General features: G+C 41.3%; 1 protein-coding gene across 2 annotated transcripts; it reads right to left on the bottom strand.

Annotated features, from left to right (window-relative positions):
• Positions 1 to 584: 584 nt before the first annotated feature.
• On the bottom strand, positions 585 to 22,459 carry LOC123759680 (hydroxyacyl-coenzyme A dehydrogenase, mitochondrial). 2 transcript variants are annotated; one of them, XM_045744890.2, is made up of 6 exons: positions 22,324 to 22,459; positions 17,809 to 18,084; positions 16,186 to 16,323; positions 14,371 to 14,533; positions 5,176 to 5,292; positions 585 to 1,048 (listed from the first exon to the last, which is right to left on the bottom strand). In XM_045744890.2, exons 2-6 carry the CDS (start codon positions 18,052 to 18,054, stop codon positions 927 to 929), a joined length of 786 nt encoding a protein of 261 aa, XP_045600846.1. In that variant the 5' UTR covers positions 18,055 to 18,084; positions 22,324 to 22,459; the 3' UTR covers positions 585 to 926. The 2 variants fall into 2 exon arrangements, with proteins under 2 accessions (XP_045600846.1, XP_045600845.1); XM_045744889.2 differs by lacking the exon at positions 22,324 to 22,459 and adding an exon at positions 21,634 to 21,800.
• Between the last annotated feature and the right edge of the window lie 710 nt (positions 22,460 to 23,169).

Here is a 23,169-nt window from a genome sequence, read left to right as displayed (position 1 = left end):
TATTTCCATGCACTCGACTTTCCATCACACCATCGACATTCAGCATGCACTCAACTCACTGACTCGCCAAGCTTCACCTGCAAGCTTCTGTAGACTACATTAGTCCAAATATATATTTTTTATTACTATCTCTGTTTATTGTCACCACAATTGATGTAACAATAAAATGTTACAAGGGTCTCTTCTCCCCTTCACTTTTCTCTCAGATAATGTATCATTATGAAGCACTGAAATACTATGGGAATCACACCAAATATTTCACACTTAACTAAATGAAAATCACATGGGCATCTCTATAAGTTCTAGTATTTCTTGAAGTATTTAACTTATGCCGACCCTGACCAACCTATGTCCGTCCTGTACCTCAGACCCTTCCCCCCCTGCAATGGTGAGGCTAGCCCGAAGAGCCTTGGCCTCCAACCTTGGACTAACACTCATATACAGATTAAAATTTCAAGTTAACGCACCAAGTCTCTCAAGATATTGCGCAAGGGTTGTCTAGTGCACGTGCATTAAAATAATGTATTTCATGCTTAGATAACCAAACGTATTAGGTACTGATGAAAATAAGAAAAATCTTTAAAATAATGAAAAACTTTTATTTGAATTTTTGTTTGTCAAACATTAATTACTTTTCATATAATTAAATAGTCTATACAAACCTATAAAAGACATTTTAATATTAATTACTTTTATATAATATTGCATTGATGTGCATATCCACCCCTCTGCCAGTATACTTATATAATAGTGACAAACACTCTTGTATTGTATAATAAATTATGTCTTGGGAACAGACTTCTATCATTCCAAGAATGAGCGTAGTATGCTCATATGATTTGTATAATACAGAGGACACTTTCATCCAGTGTGTTGCTGGGCTTTCCATCTAAAAATATATTCTCTGTATCTCCTGTGTTGCACCATTATTTCTTGTAGGTGTAGAATCCTTCACCAGTCTTCACTCCTAGTTTACCCTCTTTCACTAATTTATCCATTACAGGAGATGGTTTGAAGAGGGGGTCATCTGGGAACTCCTTGTGCCAACCTGGGGAAACGAAGCTGTTGATGGATGACTAATGCAATGAAACAAAAAATATATATGGTAGTTCAGTCATATGAGAGGAATACCCAAGCTGGTATATCTAGCTATAAAAATAGGGTGATAAAAATATGAGTTCCACTAACACAGCAAAATTTGGACTACTTCTCACAAGCCTGCGACAACTTTGGTCTCATCACCAGCACCAAAAAGACTGAAGTTGTGTACCAACCCACGCCTGGAATACCCTACCCTTTCCCCACCTTTCTTGTCAAACATTACATGATTCCAGGCGCAACGCGCGCCTGGAATACCCCACCTTTCTCTATGCTTGAGACCTGGACTGTCTACAGCAGACACGTCAAACAGCTAAATCCCTTTCACTTGAGCTGTCTCTGTAGACTCCTCCACATCAGGTGGCAGGACAAAATCCCAGACACGGAGGTCCTGGAAGGGGCCAGTATTCCCAGAGTGTCTACACCCTCCTACAGAAAACTCTGGCCTGATGGGCAAGCCATGTTGTCAGAATGCCTGACAGCAGACTGCCTAAACAGCTGATGTATGGAGAATTATGCCAGGGCATGTGTTCAGTTGGGGAGCAGAAGAAACGATTCAAGGACTTCCTGAAGGTCCCTCAAAGACTTGGACATCAACCTCAATACCTGTACTTGGGAGTCACTTGCTCAAGACCATCCAACTTGGAAAATCAAAGTCACTACAGGGGGCCCGTGCAGCAGAAAATAGACAGACTGCAGAGGCCCAGAGGAAATTGACTGTGCACAAAGCTAGAGCAACCTCCACCTCTATAGTAGCACCCACCCACACACACACACACATGGGACATGTGTGGGCGAGCCTTCCGGACTCAGATTGGTCTCATTCTCCATCTGACACAGCCACCGACCTTCGACCTGATATATTGAAGTCATGGTCATCTTCGACCCCGAAGGATGACCATCGTAGTAGTAGGCATCCATCAGTCTCCGGAGACTATGGGGTTGCGCTCTGGCTGTCGGTCTGGAGTGGCCTCTCCAGTAGGCTGATATGGAGGAGAAGCTGTTACCCAAGCAGCAGGTCCTCCCCCCCCCCCCTCTCCATGGCCCTGAAAGTCTCCAATGGAAAGGCAAACGCCAATACGATTGGTTCCAGCACCGTCGCAGGAACTGTGAGCTCCGGAGTTGACCTCGGAGTTGGTGAAAAAGGCATACGGACTCCAAACCCAGAGACCGTCGAGGTCGAGGCTGGAGAAGAACCACCCCATCAAGGGAAAGAACAACCCCCAGCCTCCTGAAGGAGAACTTGGGCTGCACGAGCCTCAGGAGGTGGACTTCCCAGTCTCGCACCTACGGGTTACAGAGAGATCGTCACAGCCCTCTTTCAGCTTCCTTCAAGACCAAGCAAAAGGAAGAGTGATAATTATTAAATACAACAATTATTATTATAATACTGTAATTATAATAATAATATAATTAATAATAAATAAAATAAAATAAATAAATAAATAAATGTTTATTTAGGTAAGGTACATACATACAAGAAATTTTTACAAAGATTGGTTGACTTATAGGTAGAGCTAGTACATACAATGCCTAAAGCCACTATTACGCAAAGCGTTTCGGGCATGAAAAACTTAAATGACAAGCTTAATACTAATTGAGCATAAAGAGTAGAATGAAAACAAGAAATGAAAACAGCTGAAAAAGCAGCACAAATACAATTATGTCGACAAACAGAGCTCTTTAAAAAAAACAGACATTGGTTGACAATAGAAGGGTAAGGTAGGTTACAGGGAATTTATTAGGGATAGCTTCGTTTTTATCTTAAACTGGTTGAGAGAGGTACAGTCTTTAACATGGTTGGGAAGGTCATTCCACATTCTGGGCCCCTTGATTTGTAGAGCATTTCTAGTTTGATTAAGTCGTACTCTAGGAATATCAAAATTGTATTTATTTCTGGTGTAGTGCTCATGGGTTCTGTTACAACCTTCTATGAAGCGTTTGAGATCAGGATTGGCATTATAGTTTAGCATTTTATATATGTATAATACACATGAGAGAATGTGCAGTGACTTAATGTCTAACATATTCAGAGATTTGAGTAGGGGTACCGAGTGATGTCTGGGGCCAGAGTTGGATATTGTCCTAATAGCAGCTTTGTGTTGAGTAATTAGAGGACGTAAGTGATTTTGGGTAGTAGAGCCCCAAGCACAAATAATAATTATCACACATCATCCTATGCAGTCTGTATTCCCTCTATTTCAGCAATCTCTCCTGCTCTGAAAGTGGAAACAAATACCAAGCACATCTCAAGGCAGGACAGCACCGGTGATTCAAATATTAACATTGCTAAAGGATCAATGGATTTTAATGTTCTTGTAATCCATCCTATCATTTTACTGGCCGACGCTATATTTGCACGGTTATGTTAATTAATTGTCAGGTGATCAGACAATATAATTCACAGAACTTTTACATGTTATTTTCCTTTTATGAATCGGTTTGATTGTCTTGTACTCTGCATTTCATTAAAGTTCTTCATTTCTACCATACCTAAGTGCCTGGAATTTATTAGTTAAACTATGCTATTTTCCAATGCCCAATCGAAGACTTTATTAATACTTTCGCCCGGGCATGACGCAGCATTGCGTCATCCGTTTACTGTCGGTGATGCCGGGGATGACGCAGTATTGCGTCATCCACTTTAAATAATCGCCAAAAATCAGGTTTTTATCCGATTTTTTTGGGACTGGTTTTAAAATGCGTGCCGATGTCTTCCCATTTTCCTTGTTGCACCTCGTGGCCCGCAGGCGGCTCGGCACACGCCGTCGGCCCATTGTTTTCGCTCCACTGTTGTGACCAATGTCGCCTCCCCTCGCATCTCAAACGTGTGAACATTTCGGCTATTTTCCGTGGCTATATTTCTTACTGCGGCTTTAGAAACTATCTACGCTTACTCCACGATGGATAGTGATCATGAACAAGGCCCTTCCAGGAAGAAATTTGCGAAAGAAAGGCTTGAAAAGGGCGGGAATTGGGAGTGTAGCTGGAAGGCATCTGAGCGCTCACTCGCGGCTAACGCATGGCCCGTCTTCAACTCGTCGGCGGTTGGAGCGTGACCAGGTTTTTTATTTTATATGCAAATGTTCCTCTAGAGAATTCTATTGCAAACCCATTGAGACCAAAATGAAAGACCTAGGACGAAAATTGAGGTGACCAGAGTGAAAATAGTGAAAACATTTTATCGCGTTTGCTCGCTCCTGGGTAACTCGTTCGCACTTTCTCTGTTTGCTGCGGGTAATTAGCCGGGCTTTTGGAGTTTATATGCATTTAGTGCTGTAGAGAATTCTATTGCGAACACAATGATACCAAATTTAATCTCGTAGGATGAGAATTGAGGTGACAAAGTTGAAGAGAGTATACACTTTTCAGAATTTACGCGCGCTCCCGTGACACCCTGGGGCCCAAATCGCACAGTTGAGGGGTGGCGTGCGGGGTACGCCAAAGTGTTAATATCAACTTTTAGTTTTTTCAGCGTCTTTTACAGAAGTAATTTTCATGCCGAGTTTTGTATCTGCAAAGGATGACAAAAGTGACTTGCCTTTTTGTCTATAACTGATATGAGAATGAGAAAAAGCAGTGGTGCCAGGATTGTGCCCTGAGGTATAGAGCTTTTCACTGTGCTTGAACCCGATTTTATTTGACTGACTGACTTGCTCTTTGCATTCTGCTTGACAGGAAATTGAATATCTACTGTCCTACTTACCAGTTATTCTTATTGACTATTTTATGGGCTATCACTCCATGGTCACATTTATTAAATGCCTATGCAAAGCCCATGTATACGATACCTATTTTTACTTTTATTGCTTTTATTGTTGAGTAATTTCAAAAAGCAGGATCTTCCTGCTCTAAATCCATGATGTCCTGGATTGTGAAGTTCATTGTTCTCTATGAAACTGGATATCTGACTCCTAATCACTCTTACAAAATCTTTATATTTGTGGGATATTAATGTATTGTCTGCAGATTTTAGCCAAGCTAACTATCCAGACAACCTTCTCCCTTCAGGGATTCTGGATATAACTAATACAAGCAATACAAAATAAAAATGTAAACTAAATAAAATCATCTTACCATCAACAATGAATTTCCCAGTGTCAAGACCAACATAGTCCATGAGCTCAAAGGGTCCCATTGGGTAACCGGCACCAAGTTTCATTGCAGTGTCAATATCACGGGCACTAGCATCACCTGAAATAAATAGGCAAGCGTCTTTTGCTTATAACAGCCAATAAAAAAAATTCCTACTTACATTATGCTATGCACAGTGTTAATCACAACTTTTATATCACAAAATATATGATAATAACTAAACAGTCACTTGTGTTAAAAAATAAAAGTACTTTTGTGAGATGAATGATTTGGTTGGCCACTAGGATAAAAATTCAATGTGTAGCAGCCAAGATCACATACAGTTAGGCAGGACAAGATGTCATGGGATAAAGAATTGGCTCAGGTTATAATGAGTTTTATGACTTGGGTGTTCTTGACTCGTACGGGCCTGGTAGGGTATGTTAGGTTTGGTGCTAACCAGGCCATTTGCTCAGAGGGCAGGGGGGAGGGGCTAATAAATATGGATTAATGTATGGATGCTACTTTGTACTGGTTGCTGATTATTGGTAGACCCTAAGAGTTAGTGGGTGAACAGAGACTGGTACCAACACCTTGACTCTAAGCTAACTGGATGCTGGGAGCCATGTGTCTGCTTTCAGAAATCCCATTTCTTTGTGGATATATATATATATATATATATATATATATATATATATATATATATATATATATATATATATATATATATATTATATATATTATATATATTATATATATATATATTATATATATTATATATATTATATATATATATATATATATATATATATATATATATATATATATATATATATATGCAAACAAGCCTGAATGGTCCCCAGGACTATATACAACTGAAAACTCACACCCCAGAAGTGACTCGAACCCATACTCCCACAACTGGTATGTACAGGGACGCCTTAATCCGCTTGACCATCACGACCGGACATAAGGAAGTGATAGCCGAGGCTATATGAACCACTTCCCCGCCGGCACTCGGATGGTTATCTTGGGCATAGCATTTTATCAAATCACCTCATTCTTTGGGGCACACGTGAGGAACACAAATGCAAACAAGCCTGAATGGTCCCCAGGACTATATACAACTGAAAACTCACACCCCAGAAGTGACTCGAACCCATACTCCCACAACTGGTATGTACAGGGACGCCTTAATCCGCTTGACCATCACGACCGGACATAAGGAAGTGATAGCCGAGGCTATATGAACCACTTCCCCGCCGGCACTCGGATGGTTATCTTGGGCATAGCATTTTATCAAATCACCTCATTCTTTGGGGCACACGTGAGGAACACAAATGCAAACAAGCCTGAATGGTCCCCAGGACTATATACAACTGAAAACTCACACCCCAGAAGTGACTCGAACCCATACTCCCACAACTGGTATGTACAGGGACGCCTTAATCCGCTTGACCATCACGACCGGACATAAGGAAGTGATAGCCGAGGCTATATGAACCACTTCCCCGCCGGCACTCGGATGGTTATCTTGGGCATAGCATTTTATCAAATCACCTCATTCTTTGGGGCACACGTGAGGAACACAAATGCAAACAAGCCTGAATGGTCCCCAGGACTATATACAACTGAAAACTCACACCCCAGAAGTGACTCGAACCCATACTCCCACAACTGGTATGTACAGGGACGCCTTAATCCGCTTGACCATCACGACCGGACATAAGGAAGTGATAGCCGAGGCTATATGAACCACTTCCCCGCCGGCACTCGGATGGTTATCTTGGGCATAGCATTTTATCAAATCACCTCATTCTTTGGGGCACACGTGAGGAACACAAATGCAAACAAGCCTGAATGGTCCCCAGGACTATATACAACTGAAAACTCACACCCCAGAAGTGACTCGAACCCATACTCCCACAACTGGTATGTACAGGGACGCCTTAATCCGCTTGACCATCACGACCGGACATAAGGAAGTGATAGCCGAGGCTATATGAACCACTTCCCCGCCGGCACTCGGATGGTTATCTTGGGCATAGCATTTTATCAAATCACCTCATTCTTTGGGGCACACGTGAGGAACACAAATGCAAACAAGCCTGAATGGTCCCCAGGACTATATACAACTGAAAACTCACACCCCAGAAGTGACTCGAACCCATACTCCCACAACTGGTATGTACAGGGACGCCTTAATCCGCTTGACCATCACGACCGGACATAAGGAAGTGATAGCCGAGGCTATATGAACCACTTCCCCGCCGGCACTCGGATGGTTATCTTGGGCATAGCATTTTATCAAATCACCTCATTCTTTGGGGCACACGTGAGGAACACAAATGCAAACAAGCCTGAATGGTCCCCAGGACTATATACAACTGAAAACTCACACCCCAGAAGTGACTCGAACCCATACTCCCACAACTGGTATGTACAGGGACGCCTTAATCCGCTTGACCATCACGACCGGACATAAGGAAGTGATAGCCGAGGCTATATGAACCACTTCCCCGCCGGCACTTCCTTATGTCCGGTCGTGATGGTCAAGCGGATTAAGGCGTCCCTGTACATACCAGTTGTGGGAGTATGGGTTCGAGTCACTTCTGGGGTGTGAGTTTTCAGTTGTATATAGTCCTGGGGACCATTCAGGCTTGTTTGCATTTGTGTTCCTCACGTGTGCCCCAAAGAATGAGGTGATTTGATAAAATGCTATGCCCAAGATAACCATCCGAGTGCCGGCGGGGAAGTGGTTCATATAGCCTCGGCTATCACTTCCTTATGTCCGGTCGTGATGGTCAAGCGGATTAAGGCGTCCCTGTACATACCAGTTGTGGGAGTATGGGTTCGAGTCACTTCTGGGGTGTGAGTTTTCAGTTGTATATAGTCCTGGGGACCATTCAGGCTTGTTTGCATTTGTGTTCCTCACGTGTGCCCCAAAGAATGAGGTGATTTGATAAAATGCTATGCCCAAGATAACCATCCGAGTGCCGGCGGGGAAGTGGTTCATATAGCCTCGGCTATCACTTCCTTATGTCCGGTCGTGATGGTCAAGCGGATTAAGGCGTCCCTGTACATACCAGTTGTGGGAGTATGGGTTCGAGTCACTTCTGGGGTGTGAGTTTTCAGTTGTATATAGTCCTGGGGACCATTCAGGCTTGTTTGCATTTGTGTTCCTCACGTGTGCCCCAAAGAATGAGGTGATTTGATAAAATGCTATGCCCAAGATAACCATCCGAGTGCCGGCGGGGAAGTGGTTCATATAGCCTCGGCTATCACTTCCTTATGTCCGGTCGTGATGGTCAAGCGGATTAAGGCGTCCCTGTACATACCAGTTGTGGGAGTATGGGTTCGAGTCACTTCTGGGGTGTGAGTTTTCAGTTGTATATAGTCCTGGGGACCATTCAGGCTTGTTTGCATTTGTGTTCCTCACGTGTGCCCCAAAGAATGAGGTGATTTGATAAAATGCTATGCCCAAGATAACCATCCGAGTGCCGGCGGGGAAGTGGTTCATATAGCCTCGGCTATCACTTCCTTATGTCCGGTCGTGATGGTCAAGCGGATTAAGGCGTCCCTGTACATACCAGTTGTGGGAGTATGGGTTCGAGTCACTTCTGGGGTGTGAGTTTTCAGTTGTATATAGTCCTGGGGACCATTCAGGCTTGTTTGCATTTGTGTTCCTCACGTGTGCCCCAAAGAATGAGGTGATTTGATAAAATGCTATGCCCAAGATAACCATCCGAGTGCCGGCGGGGAAGTGGTTCATATAGCCTCGGCTATCACTTCCTTATGTCCGGTCGTGATGGTCAAGCGGATTAAGGCGTCCCTGTACATACCAGTTGTGGGAGTATGGGTTCGAGTCACTTCTGGGGTGTGAGTTTTCAGTTGTATATAGTCCTGGGGACCATTCAGGCTTGTTTGCATTTGTGTTCCTCACGTGTGCCCCAAAGAATGAGGTGATTTGATAAAATGCTATGCCCAAGATAACCATCCGAGTGCCGGCGGGGAAGTGGTTCATATAGCCTCGGCTATCACTTCCTTATGTCCGGTCGTGATGGTCAAGCGGATTAAGGCGTCCCTGTACATACCAGTTGTGGGAGTATGGGTTCGAGTCACTTCTGGGGTGTGAGTTTTCAGTTGTATATAGTCCTGGGGACCATTCAGGCTTGTTTGCATTTGTGTTCCTCACGTGTGCCCCAAAGAATGAGGTGATTTGATAAAATGCTATGCCCAAGATAACCATCCGAGTGCCGGCGGGGAAGTGGTTCATATAGCCTCGGCTATCACTTCCTTATGTCCGGTCGTGATGGTCAAGCGGATTAAGGCGTCCCTGTACATACCAGTTGTGGGAGTATGGGTTCGAGTCACTTCTGGGGTGTGAGTTTTCAGTTGTATATAGTCCTGGGGACCATTCAGGCTTGTTTGCATTTGTGTTCCTCACGTGTGCCCCAAAGAATGAGGTGATTTGATAAAATGCTATGCCCAAGATAACCATCCGAGTGCCGGCGGGGAAGTGGTTCATATAGCCTCGGCTATCACTTCCTTATGTCCGGTCGTGATGGTCAAGCGGATTAAGGCGTCCCTGTACATACCAGTTGTGGGAGTATGGGTTCGAGTCACTTCTGGGGTGTGAGTTTTCAGTTGTATATAGTCCTGGGGACCATTCAGGCTTGTTTGCATTTGTGTTCCTCACGTGTGCCCCAAAGAATGAGGTGATTTGATAAAATGCTATGCCCAAGATAACCATCCGAGTGCCGGCGGGGAAGTGGTTCATATAGCCTCGGCTATCACTTCCTTATGTCCGGTCGTGATGGTCAAGCGGATTAAGGCGTCCCTGTACATACCAGTTGTGGGAGTATGGGTTCGAGTCACTTCTGGGGTGTGAGTTTTCAGTTGTATATAGTCCTGGGGACCATTCAGGCTTGTTTGCATTTGTGTTCCTCACGTGTGCCCCAAAGAATGAGGTGATTTGATAAAATGCTATGCCCAAGATAACCATCCGAGTGCCGGCGGGGAAGTGGTTCATATAGCCTCGGCTATCACTTCCTTATGTCCGGTCGTGATGGTCAAGCGGATTAAGGCGTCCCTGTACATACCAGTTGTGGGAGTATGGGTTCGAGTCACTTCTGGGGTGTGAGTTTTCAGTTGTATATAGTCCTGGGGACCATTCAGGCTTGTTTGCATTTGTGTTCCTCACGTGTGCCCCAAAGAATGAGGTGATTTGATAAAATGCTATGCCCAAGATAACCATCCGAGTGCCGGCGGGGAAGTGGTTCATATAGCCTCGGCTATCACTTCCTTATGTCCGGTCGTGATGGTCAAGCGGATTAAGGCGTCCCTGTACATACCAGTTGTGGGAGTATGGGTTCGAGTCACTTCTGGGGTGTGAGTTTTCAGTTGTATATAGTCCTGGGGACCATTCAGGCTTGTTTGCATTTGTGTTCCTCACGTGTGCCCCAAAGAATGAGGTGATTTGATAAAATGCTATGCCCAAGATAACCATCCGAGTGCCGGCGGGGAAGTGGTTCATATAGCCTCGGCTATCACTTCCTTATGTCCGGTCGTGATGGTCAAGCGGATTAAGGCGTCCCTGTACATACCAGTTGTGGGAGTATGGGTTCGAGTCACTTCTGGGGTGTGAGTTTTCAGTTGTATATAGTCCTGGGGACCATTCAGGCTTGTTTGCATTTGTGTTCCTCACGTGTGCCCCAAAGAATGAGGTGATTTGATAAAATGCTATGCCCAAGATAACCATCCGAGTGCCGGCGGGGAAGTGGTTCATATAGCCTCGGCTATCACTTCCTTATGTCCGGTCGTGATGGTCAAGCGGATTAAGGCGTCCCTGTACATACCAGTTGTGGGAGTATGGGTTCGAGTCACTTCTGGGGTGTGAGTTTTCAGTTATATATATATATATATATATATATATAATATATATATATATATATATATATAATATATATATATATATATATATATATATATATATATATATAACTGAAAACTCACACCCCAGAAGTGACTCGAACCCATACTCCCAGAAGCAACGCAACTGGTATGTACAAGACGCCTTAATCCACTTGACCATCACGACCGGACATAATGAGGTGATAGCCGAGGCTATTTGAACCACCCCACCGCCGGCACTCGGATAGTAATCTTGGGCATAGCATTTTACCAAATCACCTCATTCTTTGGGGCACACGTGAGGAACACAAATGCGAACAAGTCTGAATGGTCCCCAGGACAATATGCAACTGAAAACTCACACCCCAGAAGTGACTCGAACCCATACTCCCAGAAGCAACGCAACTGGTATGTACAAGACGCCTTAATCCACTTGACCATCACGACCGGACATAATGAGGTGATAGCCGAGGCTATTTGAACCACCCCACCGCCGGCACTCGGATAGTAATCTTGGGCATAGCATTTTACCAAATCACCTCATTCTTTGGGGCACACGTGAGGAACACAAATGCGAACAAGCCTGAATGGTCCCCAGGACAATATGCAACTGAAAACTCACACCCCAGAAGTGACTCGAACCCATACTCCCAGAAGCAACGCAACTGGTATGTACAAGACGCCTTAATCCACTTGACCATCACGACCGGACATAATGAGGTGATAGCCGAGGCTATTTGAACCACCCCACCGCCGGCACTCGGATAGTAATCTTGGGCATAGCATTTTACCAAATCACCTCATTCTTTGGGGCACACGTGAGGAACACAAATGCGAACAAGCCTGAATGGTCCCCAGGACAATATGCAACTGAAAACTCACACCCCAGAAGTGACTCGAACCCATGTCCTATGGACATTTTATCCTATGTCCGGTCGTGATGGTCAAGTGGATTAAGGCGTCTTGTACATACCAGTTGCGTTGCTTCTGGGAGTATGGGTTCGAGTCACTTCTGGGGTGTGAGTTTTCAGTTGCATATTGTCCTGGGGACCATTCAGGCTTGTTCGCATTTGTGTTCCTCACGTGTGCCCCAAAGAATGAGGTGATTTGGTAAAATGCTATGCCCAAGATTACTATCCGAGTGCCGGCGGTGGGGTGGTTCAAATAGCCTCGGCTATCACCTCATTATGTCCGGTCGTGATGGTCAAGTGGATTAAGGCGTCTTGTACATACCAGTTGCGTTGCTTCTGGGAGTATGGGTTCGAGTCACTTCTGGGGTGTGAGTTTTCAGTTGCATATTGTCCTGGGGACCATTCAGGCTTGTTCGCATTTGTGTTCCTCACGTGTGCCCCAAAGAATGAGGTGATTTGGTAAAATGCTATGCCCAAGATTACTATCCGAGTGCCGGCGGTGGGGTGGTTCAAATAGCCTCGGCTATCACCTCATTATGTCCGGTCGTGATGGTCAAGTGGATTAAGGCGTCTTGTACATACCAGTTGCGTTGCTTCTGGGAGTATGGGTTCGAGTCACTTCTGGGGTGTGAGTTTTCAGTTGCATATTGTCCTGGGGACCATTCAGGCTTGTTCGCATATATATATATATATATATATATATATATATATATATATATATATATATATATATATATATATATATATATATATATATATATATATATATATATATTTATTTATTTATTTAAGCATATCCAAGTTGTTATCTGCAATGGATGACACAAAGCTGTGGTTTACATATCTGTCTTTAAAAGAGAGATGAGAGAGAGAGAGAAAAGTGACAAAAGAACCCTTGTGATATAGAGCTTTTATTAATTGGACAGGATTATGCATGGTTTACCATTATTCTGTACAACCCATTTCAGAAAATTTAATAAATATTGGGGACAACCCACTGTATCTTGTTCCTCTGGATCTCATTTTATGAATTATTACTCCATGATCACATTTAATAAATATCTTTGCAATTACCTGTATATTTAACATTCTAGGTTTCTCCTAATTCTTCATTGATTTTGTTATAGTGGTTTAGTTGATCTAAAAAACTAAATATTCTCACCATAAAAAAAATAAGATGTGGATCCTAATCACTATCTCAAAACATGTTTGACATTAGTGTGATAGGTTTATAATTTTTTTGTCATTGCTTTACTCCATCACTTTAGCAGTGTGAGATAGGATAATTTTTGTAAACTTGTTGACAATTTTACTGGTGTATGAAAGAAGACTTACAAGTGAATATGAAGAAAAGTAACTTTTATGATGAAAGGAAAAGACAATTCTATGTAATAAATTTAGTGAATAGAGATGTGCTAGAAGTGACTGACAAGTAAATACCCAGAGTATGTGACTGACAAAAGAAGAAATTGTGGAAGTGAAGCCAAAAGGAAAGTGACAGCCCTAGTTATAAAGGCCAAAACAGTAGGAGATGAAGCCAGAGCAATACAAGGACTGGACAAATCTGAGAACAATTGCAGTGTTTGGAGGATAGAGTAAGAAATTAAAATGTTGTGTAAAGATGAGGAGTACAAAAAGTTAATTAACAGCAAGATTGAGAAGAGTGTACTGAAAAGGTTTCTCATGTTAGATGAACATATGATGAATAATCATCAATTCATTAACAATATCTTTTGCTCTTGGATAATAAGCATTATTTACCAATTGCTTATTTCTTTAAAGTATAGAATACGGCTATTGTTCCCTCACAATGTCCACAGGCTCATTGCCCTTGTGACTAGGACAGCGATATTTTAAAATTTACCTATTTCCCAGAACATTGCAGATCGATCTAGTGCTGCATAAACTTGGAGAAACCCCATAATGGGAACAAGAACCTGTCTTTTCCCCCCCATGACTCACTTGGTACACCTCAAAGAGGATTACAACAGCATGAAGACCCTGCGGGACATCTTAAAGTATGATGAGTACAGTTGGAAGGTCATTGGGGACATCAAAATGGTGGCACTCCTGATGGGCATCCAAGGTGATTTTTACAAAGTTTCCCTGCTATCTTTGTCTCTGCCACAGCAAGGACACCAATGAAAAGATGCAAATTTGCCCTTTATCTCATTGGAAATAGGCAAATGTCAAAATCTGACTGTCCAGGTCACAAAATTCAAAGTTTGAGGGGGAATTAATAGCCATTTTATATATTTCAGAGGCATAAGCAAATAGTAAATAACACAACTCAGGAACAAAATGTGAGTTACATTGTGTAAACATACTGAATTCAGACAAAGAAAACACTAAATAGTCTGAAGAAGTTGCTTACCTCTTTCCAGAATCCTAACGGCTTCAAACATGTATGGCACTAGCAGACGATTGACAATAAATCCAGGTGTGTCCTTGCACTCCACAGTCACCTTGCCCATGGCTTTGCCCCAACTACACATTGCTTCGTAAGTGTCTTGTGACGTTTCTGCGATGCGCACAACCTGTGTAATAATAATATCAAAACAATGCATAATGACCCAAATTTCCTTCAGTTATTTCACATCCTTGTTATATTGTATTAATCAAGAAATAAATTATCAGTACAATTCATGGCATTAACAATCATGATTAGTTGATGCATGGTTATTATAGAGTAATGGAATATGAAGATTTTAAAAGTAAGTGTTCGAACCTGGAATTGCAAGATCAGGCACGTCCAGGCACTCCACATGTGTGATTATTTTACAACACATGTCAGACTCATGTCAGGTCAATCCATGTGTGTGTGATTATTTTATAACGTGTCAGAATCACGTCAGGTCAATCCACGAGTGTGATTATTTTACAGCACATGTCAAACACACCTAATAAACTCCATGTAACCTTCCTTACCCCCTAAATGTCAACCCATGTCTTGCTATTTTCAAACAATACCAACTTGCTTAATTTCTAATTTCTGCCATGTTCCCCCCCCCCCTCCCCCCCTTCACACTCAATTTATACTTTAATCTCAATTAGTATTAAGTTTTAGTCCAAGTGTTTTTTTCCCCCACACCTTGCCCAAAATGCTGTGTGTATTAGTGGCTTTAGGTATTTTATGTACTAGCTCTATCTATAAATCCAACATTATGTTTGTAACTCATCTTCTATGTACACTGTATGTACTTTTACCTAAACATTTAAATTTTGAATGTTGTGCATGCAAATTAATGTCTCATTGAGCTCCTGTGAACATCCATTGAACACAGCAGTGATAGGAAGCCATGTAGTGAACCACCTATACTTGAACACCCGACCCCTTATCCCTATATGACGAGTCATCAAGCTGAGTATAAACATGTCCAGAGGCTCATTAATTTTACTGTTGGAATGCTCAGTGGGCCACCCACATCACTCCGGAAGGTAGGCTGGGCATTAACGGTAAGCACACAACCCAATGTCCAAACTCTTTCCCTTACAATATTTATTCTGTACTTAATAATACGAATAACCAAACATTAATGCATGATGCCGAGAGCATCATCACCCACTCTGTGTGTATTGTTTTAATGACACCGAGAGCATCACCAGGACGCCAAAGTGTTATACTAACTCCCCCAACTGGCTTCCTCCCGATGTGTAGAAGAACAAGAAGACAAAAATGTGTTTTTGCATTTTCCTATTTTCTGCTTCATTTTAAAAGTAAAACTATTTTAGTTAGTGTCCTGTCATGTAAATGATGCATTCTCTCATACTCGCCCAAATGTCTTGCCCTGCCTGGGAATTGAACCCAGGACCAATTGGTAGCGAGTTGACTGCTTTATATGTGAAGCAGACAATTAAAATAATGTATTAATGTATTACAATGATTGGTTAATCAAATTATAAATTTAGTACAAAAATATTAACTAGTATATATCAACAATAAGACAAACAGAATTTACAAATAGTCACAAAGGTGACAGAAAAACAAAAATTTTAAATGACAAAGGTAATATATACAAATTATTAATACAATATTAAGAAAGGGAACCATATGTGCCCGGAATCTTCACAGTAAGGGAACGTGTCCAATGCAACAGTGTTAACGAACAGTCATCCACCACACTACCGCCAGCTTGAGTAAAGCCAGCAAGCAAGAGCTTTCATTCCTTAAAAGCTTCAATACACTTACCTCCAGCAGCTTCATAACTGGCACTGGGTTGAAGAAATGAAGACCTCCAAATCGATCCCTACGGTTAGTAGCATCTGCTATTTTACCAATGGACAAAGACGACGTGTTGGAAGCAAATATGGTGTGGGAAGGCGCTACCTGAAATCATATATGTCAGAATTAAAAGAATAGATTTGTTTACTTCTCACAGGCAAAATTATCGAGTAAAGTGTTAGTCTCTGAATACAATATATGAATTAAAAATAAGATGATGCATGCACAACGAAATCACATTAATGTGATTTTCCCAAAATGATGTACAGTATGTTTCAATCACAGCTGGTTGGATTTGGGAGATCATCAATACCTATGCCAGGCATGTCTTGCAATACACACAATATGAATATTTACAAAAACATTTTAATATATTTATATACAAAGGGGGGACTGCATGTGGTTGGCTGTAGGAGGGGTGTGGCCATAGGTCACACAGTCTCCGTGGTGTAGTGGCAAGACACTCGCCTGGTGTTCCGCGAGCGCTATGTCATGGGTTCTTATCCTGGCCGGGCAGGATTTACTGGGCACAATTCCTTAACTGTAGCCTCTGTTTAACGCAACAGTAAAATGTGTACTTGGATGAAAAAACGATTCTTCGCAGCAGGGGATCGTATTCCAGGGACCTGCCCGAAACGCTACGTGTACTAGTGGCTGTACAAGAATGTAACAAATCTTGTATATATCTCCAAAAAAAAGGTGTAGACAAATGGATGGTGACAAGTGGTGGTGTGGTGTACCTTTGGGTGTTGAGTGGTGTTGAGGGAGGCAGAAATAATATTACTGATGGGTTGGAAGGACTGCAAGTTACCTATTTATGAAACGATACAAGATACTTATAAGAAGGAAGCTATGAGAAAGTGCCAAGCCATTACAATTATACAGTATAGCACTTGGAAGGGATCAGGATAAGAATTTGGGATGGGATGGGGAGAAGGAACGGAGCCCAACCACTTGGACAAACGGGAATTGAACGCCAACTTGGACGAAGCGAGACCGTTGCTCTACCGGCCAGACCAAGTGCACAAATTATGGTTAACAATTAGTTTTCAGGATATGTGGGATCAGATGCGTTAGAGCATCATTGTAACAACGAGATCAAATTAGTGACAATGCGTTAATGCTTCATCATAACCTGAGAGTTATCTCAGGTCAAGTTATCTACTGTGCAATAATTATAGAGTAAAGCACCAAGTTACTGAAGGAGTTTTCAAGAACGTTATCACAGAAAGTTGCCAGCAATACCAGAAGACAGCATACAGTATTAAAGTATATCTTTAGAATTTTTAAATGAAAAATCTATCCATGCTGTAAATTTATACAATGAAATAACTTGTTTAACGAAAGCCTAAAAGTATCCCAGATATGCAATAAATTAAATTAAACAAATACAGTACAAACCAACCACATACTGTACTGAAATTGAAATTGAAATAAGTTTACCGTGGTAAAATACACAGAAAGGGATGAGGTAGCTCAAGCTATTCTCACCCAGATCAGTACAACGTGTTCATACATATATACACACATAAACATATTACAGAACATTTTGAGTGATAAACATACATATTTCTTGCATACTGTACTGACCTTATCTAGCTCTGTAAATAGCTTCTTCTTTACATCCAAATTTTCAACAATAGCCTCTACTACCAAATCCGCTGTTCCTACAGATGCCACAGCATCAGTTGATGTGCTGAGGCGAGAGACAGAATCCGCGACAAACTTTCTAGCCTCCTCACTTTCACCACCAAATTTCTTCTTAGCTACACGTTGGATAGAATCGTTAATTCTCTTCTGTGCCTTTTCTACGGCAACAGCATCAATATCTACCATGGTCACATGATGGCCAGTTTGTGCTGCTACCTGCAAGATGAAAAGAATTATGAGAAACATATCACATTGCACATATTGTATTACAATTGTCAATTGTAGAGAACTAGAATTCCCAAGATCAAGAAAAAATTGTGAAGCATACCTTGGTGTCTGTTTCAACTGTTTATCTTACCCATCAGTGACTCTGGGGGAGTAAGTGATAGGTCTTTATGCCTCACCTCCTAGCTGTTTATACATGATGCACTAATTACCTTTCTTAACATTACCATTTTCATCATATTTTTGGTCTTAAAAGTTGTGGATGGAATTGGATACCAACCTCTTCCTTCAGTGCAAACCACATGCAAAGCACAGGGAATAAGAATGCCCTTACATCTCCAACTTAATTTTATGTCTAGCTTCCAATGATGGCCCCTTGCCTGACCTCTCTTGATTAGTACATTAAATACATAGAGATTGACACTATTGGTTCCCACTTTCAAGGGATGGGGAGGCATCAGCACAGAGAAAAAACCTGGATAATATAGCAATAGGTTATATATTAAGAAGCCATTTTTAGCTTTATTTGATGAACTATTACATTTTGTCAAATACAGTGTATTATTTTTCATAGCACAAGGCAGCCTATCTTTCCAGCTACAGTTTATTCTTTTTTTGAAAGAAATTACTGTAGATCAATACAGTTTCCTTTAGACAAAAGAAAGTGCTCAAAATATCATTAAAACTAGCAAATTAAAATGAAAACTTAAAATAATTAGATTAATTTAATATCATTGGAAAGTACAGGTATATACAAAGATACTTTTATCAGAGGTAATGCTGCTGAGGGTTTTAAACTGCATTGTTAGGTAAATACAAATAAAAAAAACATATAATGTAGCGAAATAACCTTTTTTTTGGGGCAAGCCCCAGTGGCTCTCTGAAGCTTATATAGCAGATATAATTTCTGAATATCTAATCACATCAGTCATAGGCATCCTGTTGGCCAACTGAAGACCGGAGCTAAAGCCTCGCCACCTCAAAGAGGCACAGGGGAGCAGAGGATTGTTATGATTACCCTCGCCAAGAAAACACCCAGAGAAAGCAGACGAGACATTGCCAGGAAAGTGGAGAGGTGGTAGTTACAAAATCGAAGAAGAAACACAGGTCGGGAGACCCAGCCACGGCAACACAAGCCCGAATGGGATCAGGAACATAACCAGATACCTACCTCCTAAGACTCGATTTGATTTCCAAAATCTGAGCCCGAAAATTTGCCCACAACATATTAGCAAATGTGACGGCCAAAGCCTCAAACTTACAATCATCATGGGCTTGTGGGTAGACTACAGTCTGGCTAGTTTCAATGACTGCAGAAGACCCGAGACAAATGTGCCTTGGAAATGGGAACCAAGGAAACCTGATCGACAATTAGCGTATCCACCATATACAGTACATTATTTATTGATCAGGTTTACTTAGTTCCCTGTTCCAAGGCACATTTGTCCTAGATCTTCCACAGTTATTAAACACATTCTTAACTAATCAGCATAACAATTATAATGTTAAAGTAATTTTACTGTCTTGGAAGATGAGAACAATTGTGAACACAAGTCAAGATGCACACATGTATGAAAAAAATTATTCCTATATACAAAAACCTACTACATTAACTATTTGTGGAAAGAATGTATACATGATTTGACTTAAGGCTCACATCATCTTCTGGAAGTGCTAACATGAGGAATTTCAGCTACTGTTCTTTCACCAGGAACCTGATCTGAGATACAAGTCAAGTAATCCCTTTGAATTTTTATGCGAATTTACCCGAGGGCCACTAACACACTAGTTGCCTTGATGAGGACAGGAAGCCGGCAGCTCGTTAAAAGTGCCCTAATTGGTCCTGATTTTTTCAAGCTGGATTTTAAAGTTCAACAGTTTTGGCATTTGCAGCTTCAGCTAGTAGGCAGTTTCATGGGTTTATAACCCTGTGGGTGAAAAAACATCTACTGTTTTCAGTCCTACGTTGTGGCTTGTTGAGCTTGAAACCATTGCTCCTTGTTCGTGTTACATCTGACCTGTTGAAGACATCTAGATCAACATCCTCCAAATTGTTCATTATTTTAAACGTTTTGATGTGATCAGCCCTGTCATGTCTGGTTTGCAGTGTTGTTAGCCCTGCTGCCCTCAACTGTTCTTGGTATGAGATGACATTTATTTTTGTATTTATTTATACTGTACATTAGGTTCATAAGAGTACATAACATTGGTGTTTTTACAGTCTTGCAAAGCCACTAACACGCATAGTGTTTCAGGCAGGACTTGGCTCTGGAATGATTTTTGTTGCCAGGTGTTGAACAATCTCCAGAGCAGCATAATCTAACCCCCAAAATCTTTAAAACGAGGAAAAAAAACCCTCCAAACTTGTGTTAGTGGCTTTGCAAGAATATAACAAACCCCAATGTATGTACTTTCACAACCCAATGTACCTTCTTGTATGTAAATAAAAAATTAAATAAATGCTAGTCACATCATACACTGTGACTTGTATTTATACACAACCATACATATCGTTTTGCAAACGGACATAAAAACCCCCCCTTACCTAACGTAATCTAAGTCAAACCAACCCAACGAAATTAACATAGCCTAATACAGTACTGTACATCGTAACCTAATGATATACCTATATACATTTTTCACAATTGGGACACACAATAACTATTATTTTAAATTATGCCTGAAACTCAATTATTAAACCACGATCATATTCGTCTCTGTATTTTTTAAATAACGATTATTATAATTATTATCCGACCATTCCTCTGTGTAAGTGCATCCCCCTAGACACTTTTTATACCAGCACCTGAGGCCTGACAGCTGAGTGGACAGCACTCGGGATTCGTAGTCCTGAGGTTCCGGGTTTGATCCCCGTTGGAGGCGGAAACAAATGGACCAAGTTTCTTTCACCCTGATGCCCTTGTTCACTTAGCAGTAAATAGGTACCTGGGAGTTAGACAGCTGCTACAGGCTGCTGCCTGGGGATGTGTAACAAAAAGGAGGCCTGGTCGAGGACCGGGCCGCAGGGACGCTAAGCCCCGAAATCATCTCAAGATAACCAAGATAGGCCAGTTATACCAGCGTCTGAGGGCCAGTACAAATACAACTGTTTTGCTTTCAGGCGATATGTCAGTTGCTTAATTTAGAACCTGTACTTGTGGTCAATCTCGAACCCATTGTTGATGTGACGACATACTGAATTTTGTAACTAGCTCATCAAGATTGTAACTTGCTTAGCTAAATGAATTGTGGGGTTCAGTCCCTGAGCCCATTATGTGCCTCTGTAACCCTTTCCACTACCACCCACAAGATGGGTATGAGGTGCATAATAAATGAACTAAACTAACTTTCAGGTGATAATAATTAACTGCTATGATAAAGCTTTCCAAATACAGTGTACCAGAACAACATTTCCATCTTGACACAGCGAAGACACCCTCGCTGTGTCTTAAAAGATTTTTGCCGAATCCTCCCCAGAAGGTGAAGGGAGCCGGGTCGTGCCAGATACTTCATTCCTCTCTCTCTCTCCGTCACTCTCACCTGAGCAATACCAGCACCCATCAGGCCACTGCCAATCACCGTCACGTTCTTGATAGCGGCGGACATGACAGCAGAGTGGGATAAGGTTCTGGAGGAGAGAACGTTGAAGAACGCCATAGTGATCAGGCTGCTGGCCGGGTGGACTCTGTGGCCCTCTCCCGGCGTTCTAATTCACTATATACTGGTACTATCTGTTGCTAGGCGAGCTATCTTCATTTATATTGTATTACTTTATTTATATATATACAAACGTTATTACATTCTTGTAAAACCACTAGCACGCATAGCGTTTCAGGGTTGCAGGTCCATAATTCTAATTTTTGCCTGGAATACGGCTTGATAAATAATTTCCCATTTTACTGCTGGGTGAATAGAGGCTTCAGTTAAGGATTAGTGCCCAGTCAATCCTCCCCGGCCAGGATACGAACCCCCAGGCCAAAGCGCTCGTAAAGTACAGGGCAAGTGCTTTACCGCTGTGCCACTGCGACTATTGTCAATCTATATTCCATCATTAATTGTTCACATATAAACTCTTACACAACTTATATATCAAAATACCACTCAATATGAAAATAAAGAAAATGAGACAAGTATAATTATCAATTATACAAGCATATTATATCAAATTAACAATTATATCAAAACATATATAAGAGTAATTATATCAAACAAGCATAGTGGTATACATACCAGTATGTATACTGATATACATTCCTGTATAATAATAAGATCTAAACTTTCCTTTCATGAGAGTAGATTCAAAGAAGCAAAAGGAAACATGAAAACGCTTACGGGTCCCCGTGGCACGGTGATAAAGCACTCGCCCCGTACTTCGCAAGCGATTTGGCCTGGGTTCGTCTCTAGATAAGATAATGTTTATTTAGGTGACAGTGCATATATTCAAAATGAGTTACAAACATAATGCTGGATTTCTAGATAGAGCTAGTACAACTATGCCTAGAGCCAAGTTTAACTCTTATTGTTATATTGGTAAGTATACCAGTATGCTAGTTTGATATAACTACTCTTATATATGTTTTGATATAATTGTTAATTTGATATAATATGCTTGTACTGTATAACTAATATACACAGCGTTTCGGGCAAGGTGAGGTAAAAACGCTTAGACTAAAGCTTAAAACTAATTAAGATCAAAAGCATAAATTGAATTGAAAAAGGAAAAAAAAAAGAATTATAATAATTTAGATGATGGATGGAACAGCAGAAATTGTAACAGTACAACTGAAGTAATTTTAATTAAATAAATAGAAGACAACAATTTTCTTTTAAGTTTATACATATCGGATATCAGCAGTTAAACAAGTTGGTCAATAATTAATATTGTTTGAAAATAAATAGACATAGATTGACATTTAGGAGGTAAGGTAGGTTACATGGAGTTTATTAGGTAGTACTTAGTTTTTCTCTTAAATTGGTTGAGAGAGGTACAGTCTTTGACATGATTGGGAAGGTCATTCCACATTCTGGGTCCCTTGATTTGTAGAGCATTTCTAGTTTGGTTAAGACGCACTCTTG

The sequence above is a fragment of the Procambarus clarkii genome, chromosome 8 (assembly GCF_040958095.1).
Source record: "Procambarus clarkii isolate CNS0578487 chromosome 8, FALCON_Pclarkii_2.0, whole genome shotgun sequence".
In the NCBI taxonomy this organism is placed as follows: domain Eukaryota; kingdom Metazoa; phylum Arthropoda; class Malacostraca; order Decapoda; family Cambaridae; genus Procambarus; species Procambarus clarkii.
The sequence above is the reverse complement of the archived record's forward strand: the minus strand, read 5'-3'. Positions and strand labels throughout refer to the sequence as shown.